The 16,170-nt window shown below is 36.7% G+C and overlaps 1 protein-coding gene across 15 annotated transcripts in view; it reads left to right on the top strand.

Annotated features, from left to right (window-relative positions):
* Window positions 1-16,170, top strand: part of Epha5 (EPH receptor A5) — a 337,092-nt gene that overhangs the window by 245,621 nt on the left and 75,301 nt on the right. For all 15 annotated transcript variants that reach the window (XM_003463755.5, XM_003463754.5, XM_013145832.3 and 12 more), the window contains 2 exons: window positions 7,626-7,750; window positions 13,479-13,638. In XM_003463755.5, the coding sequence (XP_003463803.1) occupies window positions 7,626-7,750; window positions 13,479-13,638 (285 nt within the window). The remainder of the gene's footprint in view (window positions 1-7,625; window positions 7,751-13,478; window positions 13,639-16,170) is intronic.

Here is a 16,170-nt window from a genome sequence, read left to right as displayed (position 1 = left end):
CTCAGACAATACAGAATGAAGATAAGTGGATTAGATTTGGGTATTATGTTTTTTCATAGCACAGTATCTAGATTTTCTAAAGCTATATGACATTTTAACTGGTTATGTAGAGCTTACTTATCTTTTGTTTCCTACTTTTAAAAAAAAAGAAGAAAGGATTCAAACTTTTGTGAAAAGAGTCATCAGACTGTAGATCAAAAACCCATACTTTGTCTGTTTGCATTTCAAAAGTCTCTTCTTTATTCTTTACCCAAAAAAGATATATAAAAGTTAAAATACAATTTTTATTATAAAATTTATTTATATGCCTTATTTACTATGAAATTTATTTTATATTGCTTAAGCTAAAATTGTCTTTATATTTTATACATTTCTGTTTTATAACATATTTTAGTAGTTTTCACTTTATGGATAGAGTTTGGGACAATGATATATGAGCTAAAATTACTTGAATTCCAGTATATTTATGTTTTGTCTCAGATGTATCTAGATTTCCTTGAAATTCTTTTTTGCTTTCATATTTTGATACTTCCTGGCCGATTCTTATTTATCTTATGTGTATGGTCAGTATACATGAACTGATCACACTACGTGGTCATTGCTTTAATTAAAAATTTATTACAGAAAAAGCATAGCCATTTATCTTGCTCAAAATACTTCCCCTTTCTTGTGACACATAGAGAATCCCATTGTGGTGTCACTTCCTGGGACATTTCTGGGCGTCCTCCTCTATGTCCTTACAGGGTCTTTTAAAAAATATGATCAATCCTTGCGTACAGTGCTGTCCAGTGGAAAGAAAGGCTCACAGAAAGTGTCCTCCCGCTTCGTGACCTGATCTGCCCTGTGTGGTCTCTTGCTCTTTCCCAGATTCAAAATGATCGTGAATTTTTAATGTTTTGAACTGATTCAGGACACTGAGCAGACACAACAGCACAACCAGAGACACTCTGGAAGGCTTTCGGGACAGCTTAGAAAGTGACAGGAACATGGGAGGAGCGTGTTTGAAGCAAAGTGGGGTATTTTGAAGGGAATGAATGGCAATGTGTCTTTTAATCCAGTAAATATTTTTATATTAGGGCAGGGATTTAGCTCAGTGGCTCAAGTGCTTGCCTGGTAAGCGCAAGGTCGTGAGTTCAATACCTGGTACCACCAAAAACAAACAAACAAACAAAAAAATATAGTACTTACACATTCAACGTATGGTTTGTCATGCCTCATAACTACACATAGTTACGTTTATATTGTGCTAAGCCTCAAACAAGCAGGGTGTGCATTAGTTCAGTGGCAGGTGCACTAGAATTGAAATTTTAAGTAACTGGCCAGCAGATTGTAGGAGCCAGTCCAGGTTGGAGTGTACAGACAAGTATACTGAGTAAGGTAAAACGATCCATGCTGTATTGATTTAACTTGACAGTGATACAGGACAATCATGTTTGTAGTTTTTATGAACTCTAAAACAAAGAAAAATAAGGTTTGTGTGTAAAAAGTTAAATGAAATTCTGTGTTAGGAATTTTCAAGGTTATGACATGGCAGTTTATAGGTCGAGGAAGAACTTCCTGTCCAGCTGGCTCTGAAACTGCAGAATCTATAGGCAACAGATAAGGAAAGAGATAAACGAAATTAGTAACTGTTGGATTGCAGATCACTCAGAAAGATTATTCTGAAAATGCCACTTAGTTTTCAAAGACTTGACTAAAGTAAAGAGCAATCCAGTTGAGGATGAGGAAGAACAATCTAAACATGGTCTCAAGGCAGGATCAATTTAGAGTGTTCCAGGAAAACACACACACACACACACACACACACACACACACACACACACACGGGTCACGTGACTGAAGGGGACTAAAGAACTGTAGAAGAGATGAGGTTGGAATTTTAGGGAGAGGATACAGTGTATTTAGGGTTAGGGCATTTAGGGCAGGATAATGACCAAATTATAGTGTGACTAATAGCACGCTGGCTGTTCTTAGAAAGAAATCACTGAAGGCATGCGAGGACTAAAAAGACAGTCCCATCTGGAGAAGGATCACAGTGCCTTCGGTGAGCACGGAAGCAGTTATGTGTTTTAAGAAATTTTCATAAACTCTTATAAAGATTAAACAGACAACAGTGGGAAAGCAATAAGATTTCCTAATTTTATGAAGAGTATATTTTGTGTATAATATAAGCAAGATTGTGTAGAGAATGGACAAATCATTTACCAGAAGTACAAAAGGGCAGGAAAATATGGAATCTTAGAAGAAATATTACACAAATGCATCATGAAAAACAGGAAAATCATGACAACATGTGGTAGCAAAGAGCCAAAGGTTCAGGACCCCAGCTGTTAACAAAACCTCCATCCTAACCCAGGGTCCGGTCTTAGGTTTCTAAGTTTACAGAATTTTGTTTAAAAAAGAATTAATCCCATCATGGCTTGCTATTTCCTGAAGTGTACTGATGAAATGATTCTTCCAGAGTATTAAAAACTCTGACGTCCTGACCTACTGTGTCCAAGTTTTTTAAAGAAGTGTGAGAGTTCATGGTTTTTGAAGCACTTTAAGACTTGCCTGAATAACCAGAGCAGTCACAGGGGATAAGTTGTGTATAGTACAACGAAGAGGTGGCTCGCATCTGGCAGATACCGCCATTCCACTTCGTCTAGTTTTAACCTATAGAAATGAATGAGTATAAACTGCTCATAGCTTTGAAAGGTGTAAGTGAACTAGTTCATTAGTCATAAACAGGGACTATTGTAAGAACATTTAGAAAGTTATTTTTGATGAAGTTTTAACACATTCATGTGCCCATACTGCTATGGATAAGTGTTTCAATAATTGTAAAATTGAGGAAGAATAGACACTTCCATACAGAACTCCCAGTAACTCAAAATATTGCAGCCTGAAGAAGCTAGCTCATCACTTTATGCTTTTTAAATGTGGGCTGTTTCCAATGACTTCCTTCCAAACAACACAATGCAGAAAGCTGAAAAACATAATGCAAAAATGCCAAATAAACCCCATGTCAGTGAGATGACCAAAATTAATGTGATAATGTTTTGCTGGAAGAAAGTTGCCTTGAAATGATGGTATGACACTTTACTTCTCCGCTGCCCTGCCAAAACACTCACAGCCCAGGCTGATCATGAGAAAAATACGAAATTAATTCCAGTTGAGGGGGAGTCTACAAAATTCCTTAGCGGTTCTGTATGCCTCATTATGGTAGTCTTCAAGTTAAGGAAAGTTTGAAAAATCATCAAACCAAGATAAACCCAGAATCCCATGCGAACTAACAGGGATATGGAATATTTGATAGGATTCTAGCCTAAGTGGAAAGTCAATAATGTATGGAATTACTTAATAACTACCTGTAGATGTTGGCTCTTCAGTACACTAAAGTTGTGTGATTCTAGTAGAGGACATGGTGTGAGTTGTAGAGGAAGTCATTACTACCTTTCATTTTTCTATAAATATAAAAATATTCTAAAATGAAAAGTTCATTTAAAATCCAGACCAGTTTCTTGTCTTTTCTAACTATGTAATGAAATATTAAATATAGAGTGTTATGACATTGGGATTTGTCTCATGTGCCTGATGAGTGGGGAAGGCTGGAAATATCAGTGATCAAGCCTGGCCATCAGTAGTCGTGGTTGAAGGTGGCTGATGAACACTGAGAATGGATTATGCTCTTCAGTTTTGTTTATGCTGAGAGTTTTCTGACATAAAAGGTTTTTAGAAGCATAAGTGAAATTCAGACAAACACTTTGCATACTGGGAACTGTTATCAGCCTGAAGTTCAGTATCTTGGAATTATCTCATACTCATCAAGTCATCCCCCATGCAGAAGCAGCAGGTCAAACATTTTGGGATGTTTTCCACATTTCCAGAAGTTCTGCAAATCATTTTGTTCTCCTCAAAACTGTATTTCTTTGGTAGTTTTTCTCTTCTGACATAAAGACAGCAATGTTTTATGATTCCACATCGTTCAACAAATTTCACAGGCAGAAATTTTCCAAGTTGTCCTCATTGGATAGCAGCCTTCATTAGTGAAAGTTGGAACGGGCAGGGAGCAGCGTGAAGGGATGGGTGAGGGGCAGATGAGGTCCACTGAGCACCCCTTGGCACTGACCCATTTGGTTCCCGTGATTATCTGAATGTGCATGGTGTCTGAAGTCCAATCTGCGGGGGATAGTGACAGCCATCGCAGTCACTGAGGTGCCTTTATTTCCCACCTTGCTCAGCTATGTGCTGGGATGCGGGGGAGCTCCATCACAGAGGAAATTGGCCCTGAACAATTCTGAGCTCAGGAGTGATCTTCCCTCTTTCTGAAGCATTACACACATTTTTAGCTCTGAGAAAAGTGAAGCTGAAAAACAACAGAGTTTGCTAATTCAGCCTGTGGAAGCTGTCTAATTCATTGTTAACTGCAGTGCACGGAAGCAAATCACAAACTGCTCCACCTTAGGCGGGTCACCTCTGTGTTGATACTTCTTTGACAGTTTCACTTTGAAATGGTTGACTATTTTATTAAAACAAAATAAAACCACACACTCTAAATTGATGTTATTTTAACATGTGCAGCGAAGATGAGATGAGCTCAGTTTTGAGAAGTATTTGATTTTTGTGTGTCCCACATTCCTTTCTCCCTGTAGCCATGTGTTCAGTGGTCATTTATTAAACTGATGAATGTTAAGTCATATCTTGTTCTGCAAATAAGACAGTGAATTAATCCAAATCAACTCCTGCCTTCATGAAGCTTGCATGCTAAATATAACTTATGAATACACTTGTGTATTCTGAAACGTATCAGTTTAAAAGGATTTAGCAACAGAAGAATTTTGAAGACTTTATAGTTTTTGTCTGAATTTTTACTAATGTATGATTCAGTGAACATTCTGTGGTATAGGAAAGTAAGATGCTTCATAAATACAATTGCATGAACAGACCGTCAAAAACCTTAATCCTGTTACTGCTTCTGTAAATTTGCTATTTTGGTGCAAATGCCTCAGTCACCTGGGATGCCCTTGGGTTGCTCTTGCTATTGCCACACCTTCTGAATGGTTTGTTCACAAGGATGACGGTGGCCCGTTTTCTTTTCTCCCTGGAAACCGCATAGGAACTCTGAGCCTATCCCAAAATGTTACTGTAAGAGTCGGTCACAGTTTCCATGGAATTAAGAAATTTCATATCACTTTTAGATAATTCTGGCTTTGTCTGCCCACAACATATTCTGTAACATTCCAAAAAATACTTCATTAAATTGATATATTTAATTAAGAACCCTAGACAACAGACTATGCATCCTCTGAACCCAAATATAACCACACTCTGCATTAAAAGAATAAAAATGTATATGTTAAAGTGCCAATATATGATTATACTTTCATGAGCCTATGAGACATAAGGTTCTTAATATCCATTGATATCTTACAGATTATATCTATCTCTATATACTCAAACTTTATTAGTGCATCTATGCAGTACATAATGTGTATATTCACTGTGGGAAAATTTTATTGAAAATCATGGTAAGTTTCACTGTTGAATTTGTTGTCATTGATCAAAAAGTTTAAAAAATAAAAAGGAAACTTGGACTTATTATCTAGAACTGCTGCCACCACTTGCTCACTCTACACGACTCCTTGGCCCTTGCTCTGTCACCGACACTGTTCTGTATGATGAATATCCAGCAGTGGACAACAGAAAACCATTTCCTGCTCTTATCACACTTGCATTACATTTGAAAGGATTGTAAACCAAAACCATGTGAAAGATTTGTAGTATATCAGGTAGTGAAGTATAGAGCTGTTGAATAAAGGAAGGAACCAATGGGACAAAAGCACCCTGGATGTGAGAGGGTGGAGGGACAGCAGGTTCCTAACGTGGGTAGATGGACACTGAGGTCAGTCTACACACCTGGGAGAGAGAGAGGCGTGCCCTGGAGACTGGAACAGACCTCTTGAGTTCAGGGATCCATGTGGTGTGATCACAGAGTAGGTGTGTGACTGGTGTGCAGGCTTACAGAAACCTGGCGCAGAGTTGGGGATAGACAGTGACAAGAGGTGGGATTGAGGAGACGCAGGGTCCAAAGAGCAGAGGTCCTTATTTGCAGGGCACATCTGGAGTCCCACTTGAACTGAGATGAGGCACTAGAGGGCTGAAAGGAGAAGATGGGAGGCTTTTTCAACAGCCTCCAAGTGAATGCACTGCTCTTTGGACTCACATAAAGATCTTGTTCTGATGAGCACCATCCTTGCAGTCTGTTGTCCAAAGTGCTGTCAGTAGTTTGATTGCATTTTTTGAAAGTGACCAAGAAATTAAATTGACAAACTGGAATATATTACTTTGTCTGGACAATGCCAGAAATCCAGAACTATAATTTAAACTTGTCAAACGTCTGTTGCTACTCAGATAAGGCCATACCTCTAATTATACACTACTCATTGTGGCCGACATCATTTCCATGAAAAAATAAGTCTGTCTGTCTGTTTGGGTTTCTCTCTCTACTGGGTCACACACACACACACACGAGCACAGACCATCTTTGGTCCATATCAGCAGGTTCTGCATCTGTGTTTTCAAACGTGTTCAAAGTAATTCAAAAATACATTGTGCATGTACAGAACATCTGCAGACATTTTGCTTTGCCATTACTGTCTGATGAGTACAGCACCTCCACAATCCATTCATCCTCTGAAAGTTCCAACTCTGCAAGCAAGGACATTTGCAGGACACTCGATCTGAACCATAACCATGACGCTGAGCGATGCTACATGTAGGTGTACATACATCATTAGTTTATAACATTATTTCCTATACCTTTTGTGAAGCCTCCTAAAACATAGGTCATTCCATTAGGAAAACTACTAGTCAACTCTTACATCATTAAACCCACTGAGTCTATGCAAGTGTCCGCCAACTGATAAAAATAGATGCTGATTCAACATCTAGATGTTTTGTGAATTTATATACCCAAATTTATCGGAAGTCGCGTATATAATTTTTCCATTTTCTTTGCAAAATAATCATCCAACAGACACTATAGCAGATGGCAGCACTGTCAGTAACTGACATCTAACAAAATGTGGGAAATTAAAATCAAACTTTTCTTCTATTTGATTTCAAAATATTCACTTATGTGATAACATTTTAAAGAAAACTTGATTATACATTATCTGTGTATTAATGGTTGTAGAATTCAGTGTTAAAAGTAATAAATGTAATAAAGAGCTCCAGAAATGTCACAATAAGGATAATCATGTATCTATGACCATAACGGGACACATCACAGAGTTTATGAATGGTAGAAAGATGTCACCAAAGATGTCATCAAAGATGTATTTTTTCTATAAAGGGTAACACACATTATCTTCATTTCTGAACATTATAAAATGAATGAATACCTAATATTTTGTAATACCAATTTACAAAAATCTCAAGATGATTAGCTAACATATTTTGAGACACAGTTCTTAATCTGTAAGTTTATTTAAAATTAAATTGTTTTTGGATTAAAAGAAAATTTAATTATTTGAAATATTATTCTACCACCTCCTAAAAATGCCAATACAGAGAATACACAGAATAGGTTGTAATTTCAGGGCCTCATCAATCATACTTCTTTTATTTGTGTTATTTTATAGCCCCCTCTCCAGTCACCAATGTGAAAAAGGGGAAGATTGCAAAAAACAGCATCTCGTTATCTTGGCAAGAACCGGACCGACCCAATGGGATTATCCTGGAATATGAAATCAAGTATTTTGAAAAGGTATTTTGAGCAGAGTAAAACCAAGCTGTTTTTTCCTTTTTCTTTCTATCTTTTTTCATCTTAGCAGCTGCAGTCATTCAGTGTGAACAAGTGTACGCTGCACTTTTATGAACAAATCAATGGCGGCTGACTGAAGTTCTGCGTGTGGAGGGTCCCTGAGCACAGTTCCCTCTTCTAGCTCCTGCCTTGTAGTTAGCGCCAGCTTCACTAGTTTCCCCAGCATTACAGGATGCAGTCATGGAACATTTCCCAAGGCTGCTAGTACTTAAACTGTTCTTCTTCAGCAGTGTCTGCTGTGTGCTGCGAGGAAGACCTCCTGTGCTCTTGGCCTGTAATTTACCAGAGCACCTGTAGTGTTAAGGAAGTATGGTCCAATGCGACACATCGATAGCACATAGTTAAACTTCCATAGCAAGTATCGAACACAGATACTGTTTTAAAACTGTATGAATGCCATTTCAAAATTTGAGGTTAAAATTAGCAATATATTCTTTCAATTCCTTCTATTTTGATTTCTTCTTGCTACCTGGGTGAGTTGTCTTTTAGGTTCATGGCTGCATATTTTATCATAATAGTTGCTGAGATCTAAAAATAGCAATCATTCTTTCCTGTCTCTTGAATCAAGTAAACTATCTTTGGTGGAGTCACAGAAATGGAAGATGAACATGAGCTTTCCACTTCTGAACTGTACTGGAATATGTGGCTGAAATGCAGAGCTACGAGGTCCCACTCTACCCCACTGCAGGTGTACCTGGCAGGAAGTTTTGTGCAGTCTTCATGTGAATGACATACACTCCATAGGACAGCCTGAGTCCTACTAACAGAGACACTACATGGGTATCCAAGCCAGCCTGCAAGTGGTGCACTGGAGACCTTGACCCAGGAGGGTCGGTCTTAAGGAAGTAGTAACACATAGACCTGGTGCAGACAAGCAGGCTCCCAAAGAGAAGGGCTGAGCCATGCTCACGTAGTTGCTTCTCAAATTCACAAAAATATTACTCCTTCTGTTCTAGGGAATTGTAATGAGCAAATACTTGCTCTCCAATACTGTATTAATCAACTTACCCATTGCTGGGCAAAATATTACATAAGGAGAGACTGATTTGTTTCATAGGTTCAGGGGACTCTCTGTCCAAGTTATCTGACTCCAGGGCAGAAGCATTTGAGAAAAGAAAGCTGCTCAGCTCATGATGTCCAGGAAACAAAGCACCACCCACAAAGCCATGTAGGACCAGTGTAGAGACCCCCAGCATCACACCTTCAAGACCCACCCAGGGACCCCCAGAAATGTGTTTTACCAGTCCACCAGGAAGATCTCAATCAAATCAGGCTGATAGTCCACCGTAACCATTACAATGCCTCAGAAATTGTCTAAGTGAGGATATAGGACAGGTAGAAATAAGTATTTTTCCCTTTCCCCACTGTATAAGATGTTTATGTCCCATTAATGAAAATGACTTAAAATTTTAAGATTATTGATACCTTAGCTAGCTAGCTGGCAAGATAGATAGATAGATAGATAGATAGATAGATAGATAGATAGATAGATAGATGGAACAGGTTAGATAAATATATCAAATGTTATTTTTTCATAATGCTATAGGGAGTTTTTAAAACCATGGTTTTCCATATTCACTAATTCAACAATTGTAAAGCTTCAACGAAGTACAAAATAACAGTGTGTGGTAGCAAAAGAGCTATGCTCATATTATTTCTAGTTTGGAAAATCTCAATTATGTTGATAAATGGATTTTATTGATAGATGATAAACATTTGTTGTTTCTATTGAGCTAATTATCTCTCTAGGAATGAAGCAATGGTAGCATTAACTATAACTGTTAGATCATTAGGAAGCATAAATGATGATTAAAAAAACGTGTCACCAAACTTATGTTCTGTATTACTCACCAGAAATGATCTAAGTGAACTCTTCAGAGATAAGCTCACATAGGGATATTGCTTGCAGAGTTTATTATCAACAAAGGTGGAGCTAATCCAATAGTGTGGACAGTAGTACCATTGATATTGCTGATTCCTGGGATTAATAATCAAAGCAGCATGCAAATTCCAGTGGTGCACAATGTAAACACATACTAATTTAAGAACAATTTCTAAAACTAAGTTTTCCATTCTTTAAATTTTAGTAAGCCATATTGTTCTACACTAATGTAAAAATATATAGAAATTATACAAATATACATATATATGTAATCACGTTAAATTCTTCTATGAATATTTAATTATCCAAATTTTCATTGTGATTAAAGTTGATGCTAAAAGAAGCTGGAATTTTAAAGCAGCTAAACACCTCAAACTCTATGTTTGCATATATGCATATATCATAGATGAAGTAAAGTTTAAAACAGGAAACTAAAAGTTTGAAAAATAGTTATTTACCTGTACTAATTTTTGTTCTGTTGAATCAATAACTGGAACAATGAATTTCTTTTCATCGTTTAGGAAAACATTATTTTTCTTTTCTTCCTTATTAATAATTTAGATTACTTTTCTACTTCTCCCCAGCACTTGCATACTATTCAGTGGGAAAAAGGAAATTTTTAAATTGCTGCTTCCAAGAGAGCAGTTTCTAAACAAGTCGTGCATCAGATGCCTTTTCTTTTCATTTCTTCCCTTAAATTTTATCCGTGCTATCTTGGAGTGATTCTCTGTATGGATCCATTTCTTCTTGAATTATATTCTATCAACATGACTTAGTCTTATAGTTAATTTCTTTTATTTAATGCAGCATTAATAAATTCTGCAATTTGTATAATTGAGAATAAGAAAAATGATTTGGTGACAAAAGTATCAATTGATGTCCTCAATAAATTAATGGCAAGTGGATACATTCAGGCTTTAAAAGCAGCAAAGTATTTGTCATATATTATTTTGATAGACATTAAATTCTTTTTTAGTGTTTCCTGTTTTACAATGAAGATGTTAATTCCCAAGAGTTTTTCTCAAGGCAAAGCATTGCACATTCCCACGTGTTTTTAGGAGAGATTTTTATAACACACTTAGGGGGGTAAACACATAATGAGCTTTGATAGCACATGTGGAGGTGGAGACCTTGGTGGGTTTCCAGAGCTGTTTAGAACATGCAGAGTGACACCGCATTTACTGGCTGGCTGGTGGCCACATACAGGTGGTGAAGCTCGCAGTGCTCGAGCGGTTGCCAGCTGGCATTGCTGCCCGAGAGTGCCCCACTCTAATAGAGGTCACTGGGCGTCCAGCTCCAGCGTGGGGATGGGCCTCTGGCCATCTCTTAATTAACGGCCAAGGAGGAGGGACACAGCCCCTTGGCAGTGGTTGCCAGCTGGCTCCTGGACTGGGCCCTCCCCTCCTCCAGCGGGGAGCAGGGTTTGCTGAGCAGCTGGGGAATGCAGTTCATTTGCTAGGCACAGGCAAGAAAGAGCAAAAGCCACTGCCCTGGTGGCAAATTGGCAGCCAGGTGGCTGTGGGCATTGAAGAGGGGTACACATGGGACTCGTGATATGAAGAAAGTGACAATGAATGTGGCTGAAAATTTTAGAAGATACTTTGTCGATTCATAATATATATTCATTGGTTTTGTTGTTAGATAAATGGTTTGTTAAAGTCTCTTTAATAATACAGTGTTTAGCTAATTCAGTAAGGCAGAGTACAATTAGACCTTGGATAGTCAGTGAGATATGTGAATACTTAAAGTCAGACCTCTTAGTTACTTTTTGTGGAACTGATATTAGGTCACACGTTATTTCATAAGTCAGGACTTTGAATTCCTTGACAATTTCTCTTGTTTGTCAGAAGCAACAGCTAGTAGTATATTTATATACGGAATATACCACATGTTCAATAATTAGGATTTACAACTATTTAAGCTTTTCAAACTCATTATAGTTTATTTTTCTTTCCATTGAAAAACTTTGTCAAGATCCTAGGAAGCAGCAATAAGCCAAATAACCCAGAGTCTATTATATTATGGAGACTGCTAGGTGTGAGGCATAGCTTGTCTCCTCTCAGTTACTTTGATAGTTTCATAACTATTTTAAAGGAAAAGAATTCTAAGGTCTCAATTTTTGTACCAACATTTACATGTACACCTAATGATATGACCAGAATTCTAACAGTTTCTGTTACTGTTGTGATTCTTTAAAAAAAAAAATCTTTGGTATTTTATAAATGTTAATACTTTATGTAAAACTAATAATTATATCAAATATACCAGAATATCACTTTATTTCTGACTAGCATTCTTCATCATATTAATTTTCTTTAAACAGACAGAAGTATTATTGGACAGATAATCATTTCTTCCTCCTGTAATCAGAGTCAAACTGGAATGTGTTACCAAAAATAATGTTACAACTTCTCAGTGATATTGAGAAATAGTAAATAACATTTTAGGGATTAATCAGCTAAAATTCAAGCACTGGTGTGCATTATTCAAAACGAACAAGTAAATGTATTTGCTTTTTACTGCTGTTGTAGACTAGAGAAGAAGAAATAGAGTACTAGACAAAGGATCAATGTATTTTTGTGTGTGTGTGTGGATTAAGAGACTGATATGAAGTGGTAGAATTCTGTAGACTACTTGTTTTAAATTCTTTTTAAAACTACCTGTTTTAAATTCTTTGCAAAACACCTGTAAAATATCCTAAATTCCTTAAGGTCTAGACATGTTAATCTTGCATTAAAAACAAAAGCTCAGCCATTTGTCTAAAATGAATCAGAATACATATCTGTATGATAAATTAGATCTTTTCAGAGTGCAATTTGGGTGTATTTAACCCAAAGATAATATATTTGAACGCAATAGAAGAGGACTGGGAAATTATTTTAAAAGAAGAATGCTCTAGGCTTTATGTTTTAGGTAGTACTAGTGGTGGAAGAGAAAGTGGTTAGAATTCTGCAATACAAATTAAGAAGAACTGAGTAAAATTAAAACAATAATGATGCAAATTAAAAGATGCATTTTAGTTCATTAGAGTTTTCACACACATTATTTGTTTCGTTCAGATACTTACCTACTCCTTTTACAAGACAGGAAAACCAAATATCAAGATATAAATGGACTTGCTATATTTTAATCTGTGATTTCAGTTTCCACATCAATGTGAAACTGCAGAAAAACACTATTTGTTTCGGTTTCCAAACTTACTGTGTCTCTATCCCGTGCTTTCCTAACCCCACTTCCACAGTAGGAGATTTTAAAAGAAAATATTCATATTATTTATCTGCATTTTTCTTTAACATTTACTTAGATTGAGTAAAACAAATAAAATCTTCCCAGTAAAGTATCAGTTTCTTCTTCCAAATTCTAAATTTAATGAAAGTCTTACTCATTGATAATTTAAAGCTGAAAAGGAACCCAGTTCATTTTCTGTGAACAGGTAGCATAGTACTATGCTGTAATAAATTATTTCTGAGCAAAACATGCATACAAATCATGATAATAAAATGAGCATAAAATAATTTTATTTCCCAAAAAATTATATTGTAAATGTTTTACCAGTTTATCTTGTTCAAGATAATGATGGATGGCTTAACAGCTTGTCCTCCAAAACCTTGAATTCTGCAACCAGTTTCAGATACTATGCATAGCACACTGGAAGAATTGTTTCCCAAAATATATTGTACTAAAGCAAGTCCTTTGGTTTATGCTTCCCTTTCAAAGCTCTGCTTCTAAATGCTACTATAACTAGTATTCTATCTGAGCACTTTTTGTTGTCTGCACTGTGTGACCCAGGACCAGGAGACCAGCTACACCATTATCAAATCCAAAGGCACCACTATCACCGCAGAGGGCTTGAAGCCAGCTTCCGTGTATGTCTTCCAAATTCGAGCACGAACAGCAGCCGGCTACGGTGTCTTCAGTCGAAGATTTGAGTTTGAAACCATCCCAGTGTGTAAGTCATTTTAATTACTGTCAGCTCATGTCTGCGCGGTGATTACCAGCGATCAATACCCTCCCGGGGAGCTCTGTGGGTTCCCTGTCTGCTCTGCCCAGGCTGACCCTCGGTGGGCCCCTCTGCCTGGCCCTGCAGGAGAGCTGGGGGGTCAGCCCTGCAGGCCCACTGCTGCCCGCTGCGATCCCCACCCCGCAGCCTGGGCTAGAGCCTGCATCAGCAGGTCCTTCAGTGGGGTTTCCACCTTCCTCATAGAGACTTTGCCTCCTTGTGCTGTACTTTATTGAATTATTGCCATTTACTTTTCCTTGTCTCATTGAACTATGCTACATTAGTCTTTCTGTGAAAATTTCCCAGGGAGCTTTCTTTAACATTGAATTTGACAAGAAAATGGTGTGTTCTGGAACTGATCTGCTTTTTGGGGGCTCACTTTGGCAGCATGTATACTGATTTTTTAAAAAATTAAATCTATGGTGGCATGTTTGAGTCAAGTATCTGGAAGTTAGTCTTTCTCAAATATCCTTTGGGAACCTTTTGCTCCCATAATATTGCATAAAACTTTTTCATCTTTTACACCAATAAACTATTTAGGTGACTTCTTTGCACTAAAGTAAACACATTGAAAGTCAATTTCCAATAACACTGTCATTTGACTCGATAACAAGTGGAATTACTGCATCTGTTTAAGTTTAACTAACGAGAAAAATTATACTTAAGAACAGGGTGAAATGTAGTGTGTGAGTGTGTGTATGTGTCTGTGTGTGAGTGTGTGTGTGTGTGAACATACTCTATAAGGCCTCGTTATACAGGATTTTATTTTATTTATTTATTTTAGGGTTTTTTTTAATGACAACTTGCTTTTTAATTGAATTTTCTAAGCCATTTTCATTTAACATCAAATGCCAAATCTGTGTATATATTCTCACTCTCCAAAACCTTAAGTACTAATGCCTGCTATTAAACAGAAGCCTTCGACTGAGAATGTGGCTCAGCAGCACAGAGCTTGCCTGGCAAGGATGAGGTCATAAGTTTGATCCCTGCTACCAAAAATAAATAAATAAATAAATAAACAAACAAACAAAGGCCTTACCAGTGACGTAAAGATCTTACATCAGCCCTGGAGAATTAACTGTGGACTAAACACTGTTCTGATCCCGCTAGCAAATCAGCAAATCAAGACCAAGAATGATGGAGCTGTCCACTACTCATGTATTCTACCAACTTTGGAAGCAAAGTTATAAAACTACCAAATTTGCCTGAGCACTTTGACAACTATACAAATGAAAATTTATAATAATTTTTTCATGTTTAAGATATTGGTATGTTTAGCCACTAGTTTTTCTTTAGATTTTAACACCAACTTCTACTTTTTACTAACTAGCAGTTATCAGTTATGACAAAAATTCACGAATCTCACCGCTTAAAATACTAATCCTCAGGTCACTTGTCATTTATACTTGTGCAGTCTCACCTGAGAATGTGTACATTCGTTCTAGAGGAAAAGAAATATCACCAAACTTTTTTCCTACAAAATTAGAATGTATTATTATTAATAGGTAAATATGTTTTGAATGTTGTATATCCTACTATTAGAGTCAAACCTTATTTTTATTTCAGTGTGTATACATATACTTGCAAGGGTTTGTTACTTTGTAGAAAGTACCTATTTCATATCATTCCTCTTTCATCTTTGTGAGGAGCCCTTTCTGTATATAACTCCAAGAGAAGGTATCAGCACGAATCCCTGTGCGTATTAGACTTTGGGCCACGAATCATACCTGATGTGAGCACTGTGAATAACACAGACAGGACCGATATACTCTGTTTATATGTAGTAGACAAGGCATTTCAAAAAGTGCTCTAGAATAATGATTGTGTTTGATTTACTTCTTCTTATCCAAAAGGCTTTTCTACTAAGGTCTTGCTTGTGCCTCAGTTGCAAAGCTTCCTTTCTCAAGGCTAGCAGGGAATCAAAGACAATGCACAGTGTAATTAATACCTTTCACAACTCTGGAAACTTAATGTTTGTATTTTATATGACAATGCTTTGTTAACTTTTTGTGAAACCATTTTAATAATTTAATTCTGCAATTATTTACATCTTATCAAAGTTTAATTCTTCAATATTATATTCCTGTCAAAGTCTCCAAATACTATAGTGCAAGAATTATAGTATCCTAAAACATATTTGTCCATTCTGTAAAAGTTGTCTGGATTTTTCATTTGGTGGTGACAGTTAAGAAAGAGATCTGAAGGAGATCTGTCTGATTGTATTTCTTGCTGTTACAACTAAAATACTATGAATATTTGTGTAAACATTTTTATGTCATCATACATTTTTGTTTCCCTGGGATAAATTCCCAAATGTACAATCAGTGAGTCAAATGGTAATTGTATCATTGCATGTGAAATTTCCTATCTTTTTCAGTTTACAGTTCCAAAAACTATGTGAAGCAGTTTTCCTGTATCTTCATGAGTAGTCATTGTTATCACTATTTGTCTGATGGTTTGTTTGCCTTTTTATTGGCTAAT

The sequence above is a fragment of the Cavia porcellus genome, unplaced genomic scaffold, assembly GCF_034190915.1.
Source record: "Cavia porcellus strain 051 isolate PalLab524CR breed Dunkin Hartley unplaced genomic scaffold, mCavPor4.1 scaffold_30, whole genome shotgun sequence".
In the NCBI taxonomy this organism is placed as follows: Eukaryota; Metazoa; Chordata; class Mammalia; order Rodentia; family Caviidae; genus Cavia; species Cavia porcellus.
This window is presented reverse-complemented; position numbering and strand designations above follow the sequence as displayed.